At 40.4% G+C, this 8,490-nt stretch overlaps 1 protein-coding gene across 2 annotated transcripts; it reads left to right on the top strand.

Moving 5' to 3' along the window:
* The first annotated feature begins 477 nt into the window (after positions 1–477).
* Positions 478–3,473, top strand: LOC143776266 (uncharacterized). 2 transcript variants are annotated; one of them, XM_077265463.1, is made up of 7 exons: positions 478–913; positions 1,015–1,080; positions 1,178–1,237; positions 1,347–1,415; positions 1,889–2,111; positions 2,366–2,525; positions 2,618–3,473. In XM_077265463.1, the coding sequence occupies exons 2-7, from the start codon at positions 1,015–1,017 to the stop codon at positions 3,198–3,200; spliced, it is 1,161 nt and encodes a 386-aa protein (XP_077121578.1). In that variant the 5' UTR covers positions 478–913; the 3' UTR covers positions 3,201–3,473. The 2 variants fall into 2 exon arrangements, with proteins under 2 accessions (XP_077121578.1, XP_077121577.1); XM_077265462.1 differs by having other exon boundaries at positions 478–1,080.
* The last annotated feature ends 5,017 nt before the right edge of the window (positions 3,474–8,490 follow it).

Below are 8,490 nucleotides of genomic sequence, written 5' to 3'. Positions count from 1 at the left end.
TGTCCCTAATGTGCCTGCCTTCATTCTTCATCCCGCCTTTGGGTCGTAGCAGCCTACCCGCTGTAGGGGGTCATCTGCCACTTTCTGCAGGTCAGCCATGAAGTAGCACTTGATGCCACCTCTTTGTCCCTCCTTGGGTCTCAGGTTTTTGCCTGCTGCCACTTATCCGAGTTGGGATTTGGTAGGTCACCTAGTTACCCCCCTCCAGGCTTTCCAAGGAAAATGGCACAGTGATACCACCTTGCCCGTTACAGTCTATATCTGCTGGGTTGGCTGTAGTGGAAGAGGTGTCAGTTCCCACTATACTAGTTCTACTCTATTGCAATTGATGCCACTTTGTGGGTGTCTAACACTAATTTTTTTAAATGTGTAGACTTCTGGTTGGGTCTCCTTCATGCATTTTGCCTGTAGCAGTAGACCTCAGTCCATTAGGCCTCCACTTCCTTTGAATCAACTACCCATGCTACTATCCTTAGGCTGGGTTCACATTGCGCTAGGTGTGTCCGTCTAACGGACTCGTTTTTAAGTAGTAAAAACGCAATGTAACGCACTTACTAACGCGCCCATAGACTTGCATTGTAAAACGCATCGTGACGCATCCCTAAATTGGTATGCGTTTGTCACATAACGTTTTTTTTCTGACGGACCTTCAACGCGGCTTGCAGCGTTCTCGGGTCCGGTCAAGCTAACGCACTACTAACGGAAGCGTTCATTCTGCCATAGAAGGCTATGGCAAACGCAGTCAGACGCAAATCATGAAAAATTTCCAAATAGGACCACACGTTTTAATAGCGTTTGAGGGTGGTCACATGTGTCATGTGACAGGAAATGTGATTTCGGCCATTAAGAGGAATATACCACCCACAATAGGACTACTGCACGTGACAGAGTGTTGCAATACCTCTCCTGAAATGTAAGTACATTTCTATATATATATCTCAGTATACATCATGGGAGTCTGTAAAATGTCCGTCGGATGTGTGTGTACTAAACATGTTGCTTTGTTGCACACAGATGTCGGACACAGATGTCAGCAGCAGCAGCAGCAGCAGTGTGTCTGCGATTTTTTCGTCACAGTCGGTAGGCTTGCACTTTAAAAAACCACTATAATGTTGTGTGAAACTCCATTGTATTGAGCTAGGCATAACAATCCTGTTTATTGTTTTATTGTGAATAGGAGTCTTCTGAGCCCGAGGCTGCTAGACCACCCCCCAAAAAACATGCTAAAAAAACAAAGGTACATAGCACACATGTTGAATTTTTCAGGCATAAATTTATTGATCCAATGAATGTTAACATAATTTAATGTTAAAATGTTTTTTTTTTACATTTTACATACACAATAGGTGGTGCAACACGGAGGACAAAAAAGAAAGAAGGTCCCTAGCCGTCTGTCGTCGCCACAACTGCCAGTGGTAAATATCAAATTAGAAATATTCTATCCAATATTTATCAACAATCTATCTATTCAATTTCTATCTACTATACCTGTAAAATATCAACTATCTATCGCTCCATCTATTTTTGTCAATCTATATCTATGTATATATCTATATCCATGTATCTATCTATTTATCTATCTATCAATATCTATGTATCTATCTATAAATATGTATCTATCTATGTATCTATCTATCTATATCTATGTATCTATCTATCTATATCTATGTATCTATATATCTATCTATATCTATCTATATCTATGTATCTATTGCTATATCTATGTATCTATCTATCTATATCTATGTATCTATATATCTATCTATATCTATCTATATATATGTATCTATCTATTGCTATATCTATGTATCTATCTATCTCTGTATATATGAATATGGCCATCCAGTGAAATTGAAACTATCAACCTAAATTTTTTGGGTTTACCTAGTCCAAGTCAGCGGCCAAAAAAAAAAGGATTGTCGTTGACGAAGAGCCATTGACTATCCACAACGAGACACTGATCAACCTTGTTGAAGCCAACCCCTCCATATGGGACCAGAGCGACAGCTCCCACCATGACATCGTGAAAAACCGGAAGTTGTGGGATCAAATAATCTGTCACTTTGATCCCCGATACATGGAGAAGTCTACAACTTCAAAGAAAAAAATTGGTAAATATTGGTGACGTAACATCGGAAAATGTAAACCCAAAAAAAATTTCTATCCTATCAACCTATCCACTTGTTGTCTATCTCTCAATTATGAACTATCTGTACACTATCTATCTATACACTATTTCTAAAAACTATTTCTTAACTATCTATCTACTATTTATATCTCAACTATCCTAGCAAACTATGAAAAATGTTTCCTATATCTTCAAACTATCTGTCTACTATTTTTTTTTTTTTTTTTAAATTTAAAGCCGATGCTGTCCATACCCGTTGGAAGTCCATCCGCGATCGCTTTGTCCGTGACTACCGGAACAATCAAAATGCAGCAAGTGGATCCAGTGGTAAACGGGTGACCCCGTATGTGCATTACGACCAACTGCTCTTTCTTCAAAAAACATTGTCTCAGCGCTCGTAAGTACAAAAACGTCTGTGTGCGAGACAAAATTGTTTAATAAAGGTAACTAATTTACTTTATTTATATTAATTTTTTTTTTGGGTTACAGCACGATATGCAGTACCGCTGCTCCGAGACCGACAGAGGAACTGGAACCTTCTCCAGTGGAACCAACACAACCTGAAGATGTGTCTGGCATCAGCGAGCCACGATCTGCGGACAGAAGCACTGTTGCTGCAGGTGTGAGTGCCCGGTTGCAATCACAGCGTGGACGCAAGCGAGCAACCCAAAAAGATGAAGCTGATGCAATTATCGTGGATGGACTCCAACGGGTAGAGGACATGTGTCGCAGTGAGCTGAAAGACGTGAGGCGCGAAATTACCGAGCTGCAAGCACGCGAGTCTGTCTACTCTGCTAATGAGTGGAAGCTACTTTTCTTATCCTATGTGCCTGTTGCCCAAAATATCCCGGCACATAGAAACTTTATGTTTAGACAAAGACTGAACGAGCTTGTAGAGGAATTTGTGGGACCACAAGAACCCGCTCCATCGGGAACTAGAAGAATGGACTTGCCGGCCTACAACCCTCAATATAGAGGCCGGGGTGAAACGAGCGTGGAACCTCATAGACATAGTAGCAGTCCATCATATAGTTGGGCAGACAATACGCCCGTGCAGTACCAAAGTCTTTAGTACGGTTCAGTGTCCCCAGCCAGGTGCAATAACCACGTTGCAAGTTTTCTATTTTTTTTTTTTTGGTATGTTTTTTGTTGTGAATTTCTATTTTCCTTTTTTTTCTTCCCTATGGGATATCATATGTTAAACCTGTGTACCAAAAGTTTGTTGGAAAAACCCATAAACATGTTGTAAACTGTTTCAAATTTAATAATCTTGGATGACTTTAACTTTTAACACAACACAACTTTATACACGACATAAGGTAATTTTTAACACAACATCTGGTTAAAAAACTTTTTACACGCCATAAGGTAACTTTTTACACAACATCAGGAAGACTTTACAATATTTTCACACGTATCTGTCTTGCCATGGAACATGGCCTTCATGTGTGAAGTAGTGTGCAAACTGATCACGAATCCTCATTATTTGTGCTGTTGACCGAACAGCAGTAGATTCAATGCTCATGAGGTTCGACTCACAATCATCAGGGTCTACCACCTGGGTTTCATGTCTCGCCACAAAATTATGCAGACAGATGCACGCCTTCACAACACGGTCCACATTTTCTGGTTGCAGTTGCATGCAGGTTAGTAAAATCCGCCATTTCAATGTCAAAATCCCAAAGGCACACTCCACATAACGTCTAGCCCGGCTCAAGCGATAATTAAAAATGCGCCTGCTGGAGTCTAGACTACGGCTTGAGTAGGGCTTGAGGAGATTTTGTCCTAGTTGGAAGGCCTCGTCACCAACTAAAACATAGGGCAAACTTGGGCCTTCGGTCCCCGGAAGAGGTCTTGATGAGGGTATGTTGAAACTTTGGCTGTACAAACATCGGCCCATGTTGGAGTCTCTGAATACTCTGGAATCGTTAGTCCGGCCATAAGCACCAATATCCACAGCAACAAAACGGTACCTGGCATCCGCAATAGCCATCAATACTATAGAAAAGTATTTCTTATAGTTATAGTACAGGGAACCACTATGCGCAGGTTTCTGAATCCGTATGTGCTTGCCGTCCACGGCACCAATACAATTGGGGAAATTAGCCACATCCTCAAACTGTTGGGAAATCGCTAGCCACATTTCTGATGTCGGGGTTGGTAGCACAAGTGGTTGCAAGTTATTCCAAATGGCATCACAAGTTTCCCGAACCAGTTGGCAAATTGTTGACTTCCCAAGTCTAAACTGATAATGCAGTGATGCAAAAGTTTCTCCGGTAGCCAGATATCTGTCGACATTTAAATAAAAAAAAAAAAATTAGGATTGTTAGTGATCATCTAAAGCCTAGTTACAATAGAATATACAATTGCAAAATGAACATTATGCCCCACGATACCTACATCTAGTGTTTGTCAATAGAATGCTAAAAAAAATGTATAATTACCTCACAGTCACTACTAGACGTTGCTCCGCACTGATGCTTTCACGAAAAGTGCTGCGATGATGATGTATCTCATCCGTCACATGCGAGAGCAGAACATCAAAGGTCTCAATAGACATCCTGAGATAGCGTTGGAATTTGGAGGGGTGATCCCGAAGCTGCACATACAGGGTGTGAAAGGCACCATATGTACTCCGCAAGAAATTCACTTAGTGGATCCAATATCTCCTTTGCGAACTGCGCTTTCTCTGACGAAGTCGCAACCGCATCAAGCGAAATCTGACGAGCTCAGACACAAACATCTTGCTAGCAGAAGTTCACTCAATGCTTTCAAAATGGAGAATGAGTCTGTGCCCACACCCGACAATGACAAAAGGGAAAAAAAAAAAAAAAAAAAAAGAACAACTTTATTGACAGTGACAAACGCAGACAAACGGATACGGACATCAAAATGAAAAACGCGATCACATGCGTTAACGCTAGCGTTACTGTGACGACGAATTTCACATATTTTTTGCTCCTTTTCTGTACATGCGTTTAACGCATCCGTTTAACGCCATGTACTTGACGCAATGTGAACCTAGCCTTAAAGTTTCCTGACAATAGTAGTCTACGAAACTGATATGTGTGCCAACTTAGTGCAGCTGAGCATGAAAGCAGATTGAGCTGTTGCATGGTGTATCAGGGCTCCCAGCACAGCAGGCCTACACCGATCCCTCACCCACCTCGTCTTACTTTGACGTTCAATTGAAAGGTGTAAATGCTAGCCAAACCCCCATACCTCATGCATGGCTGATTGCTGCCGTGCCATGCTACAATTTGTACTGTGAGTGAATTGAGGCCACTTTTCTCGTGTCTGCCCCTAATTTGATGTGTTTTGTCTGATTTTGGTGGCCATTTAAAAGTGTGTATGCGTTTTTGTTTTTTTTGCCTCCCATTGACTGTACTGGCATTCGGCTATGTTCGGCGAATATTTCAAAATTCAGCAATTGTAATCCGAACCGAATATTGAAATATTTGCTCATCTCTATTCATAATTAGAAGAGACATGTAGTTTCTATTGGAATGTTATGTCCTCAGACAACCTGTTATCCTAAAGTGGATGAACATGAGAACACAATGTTACAGAAATCCTAAAAGCGTTTTATTAAAACACCTGTAATCTCATAAACATATGCTATCCTTCCAAGCCTTTCTTTTCCAAGGACAAAGTGTAAGAAAATCCATATTTCCGTAGATTTTTTCAGCCAAGAGAAGATACACATGTACTTGTCTGAACTTAGTGCAGCCAAACTTGCAGGTGTGAACATCTGAATACTTAAAATAATATTTGTATTTCATAATTTATACTGAAATGAGGATATTTGAAAGGAAAAAGAGTCTTTAAAAAAATGAATAAGGGTATGTGCAGTGCACACATCATGTTTTTGCCATGTTTTTTTGCCACATTTTTTCCACGTGTTTTGCCTCTCAAAAGTCAGCATGTTACTGTCCTAGCAAAAGTGAATGAGATTTCAAATCTGCAGCACATCAAGTCTTTGAGTGTTTTTGCAGCATTATTCATCCATTTTAATAACTGGAAAAAAACATATAAAAACGTACCTTTTTATGCACTTTTTCTGCCAAGAAACACATTTTTGATGCAGAAATGTGTGCAGCAAATACTTATTGTGTCAGTATACAAGAAGCTCTACATAAATGGGTTGTCCACCTTTGGAGACAATTTTATTACTTTTTGCAAATGGGTTTCATTAACCCTTTCACCCCCAAGGGTGGTTTGCACGTTCATGACCGGGCCAATTTTTACAATTCTGACCACTGTCCCTTTATGAGGTTATAACTCTGGAACGCTTCAATGGATCTTGGCGATTCTGACATTGTTTTCTCGAGACATATAGTACTTCATGATAGTCGTCAAATTTCTTCGATATAACTTGCGTTTATTTGTGAAAAAAATGGATATTTGGAGAAAATCTTGAAAATTTCACAATTTTCTAACTTTGAATTTTTATGCCCTTAAATCACAGAGATATGTCATGCAAAATACTTGATAAGTAACATTTCTCACATGTCTACTTTACATCAGCACAATTTTGGAACCAAAATTTTTTTTGTTAGGGAGTTATAAGGGTTAAAAGTTGACCAGAAATTTCTCATTTTTACAACACCATTTTTTTTTAGGGACAACATCTCATTTGAAGTCATTTTGAGGGGTCTATATGATAGAAAATACCCAAGTGTGACACCATTCTAAAAACTGCACCCCTCAATGTGCTCAAAACCACTTTCAAGAAGTTTATTAACCCTTCAGGTGTTTCACAGGAATTTTTGGAATGTTTAAATAAAAATGAACATTTAACTTTTTTTCACACAAAATTTATTTCAGCTCCAATTTGTTTTATTTTACCAAGGGTAACAGGAGAAAATGGACCACAAAAGTTGCTGTACAATTTGTCCTGAGTACGCTGATACCCCATATGTGGGGGTAAACCACTGTTTGGGTGCATGGCAGAGCTCGGAAGGAAAGGAGCGCCATTTGACTTTTCAATGCAAAATTGACTGGAATTGAGATGGAACGCCATGTTGCATTTGGAGAGCCCCTGATGTGCCTAAACATTGAAACCCCCCACAAGTGACACCATTTTGGAAAGTAGACCCTCTAAGGAACTTATCTAGATGTGTGGTGAGCACTTTGACCCCGCGAGTGCTTCACAGAAGTTTATAATGCAGAGCCGTAAAAATAAAAAATCATATTTTTTCACAAAAATGATCTTTTCGCCCCCAATTTTTTATTTTCCCAAGGGTAAGAGAAGAAATTAGACCACAAAAGTTGTTGTGCAATTTGTCCTGAGTGCGACGATACCCCATATGTGGGGGTAAACCACTGTTTGGGCGCATAGCAGAGCTCGGAAGGGAAGGAGCGCTATTTTACTTTTCAATGCAAAATTGACTGGAATTAAGATGGGACGCCATGTTGCGTTTGGAGAGCCCCTGATGTGCCTAAACATTAAAAACCCTCACAAGTGACACCCTTTTTGGAAATTAGACCCCCTAAGGAACTTATCTAGATGTGTTTTGAGAGCTTTGAACCCCCAAGTGTTTCACTACAGTTTATAACGCAGAGCCGTGAAAATAAAAATTCTTTTTTTTTTTCACAAAAATTATTTTTTAGCCCCCAGCTTTGTATTTTTACAAGGGTAACAGAATAAATTGGACCCCAAAAGTTGTTGTCCAATTTGTCCTGAGTACGCTGATACCCTATATGTGGGGGGGAACCACTGTTTGGGCGCATGACAGAGCTCGGAAGGGAAGGAGCGCCATTTGGAATGCAGACTTAAATGGGTTGGTCTGCAGGCGTCACGTTGCATTTGCAGAGCCCCTGATGTACCCAAACAGTAAAAAAAAAACACAAGTGACCCCATATTGGAAACTAGACCTCCCAAGGAACTTATCTAGATGTGTTGTGAGAACTTTGAACCCCCAAGTGTTTCACTGCAGTTTACAACGCAGAGCCATGAAAATAAAAAATATTTTTTTTCCCACAAAAATGATTTTTAGCCCCCCAAATTTTTATTTTCCCAAGGATAACAAGAGAACTTGGACCCCAAACGTTGTTGTCCAATTTGTCCCGAGTACGCTGATACCCCATATGTTGGGGTAAACCCCTGTTTGGGCGCACGGGAGAGCTCGGAAGGGAAGGAGCACTGTTTTACTTTTTCAACGCAGAATTGGCTGGAATTGAGATCGGACGCCATGTCGCATTTGGAGAGCCCCTGATGTGCCTGAACAGTGGAAACTCCCCAATTCTACCTGAAACCCTAATCCAAACACACCCCTAACCCTAATCCCAACGGTAACCCTAACCACACCCCTAACCCTGACACACCCATAATTCTAATCCCAACCCTAATCCCAACCGTA

This window comes from Ranitomeya variabilis, chromosome 5, assembly GCF_051348905.1.
Source record: "Ranitomeya variabilis isolate aRanVar5 chromosome 5, aRanVar5.hap1, whole genome shotgun sequence".
Classification (NCBI taxonomy): Eukaryota; Metazoa; Chordata; class Amphibia; order Anura; family Dendrobatidae; genus Ranitomeya; species Ranitomeya variabilis.
This window is presented reverse-complemented; position numbering and strand designations above follow the sequence as displayed.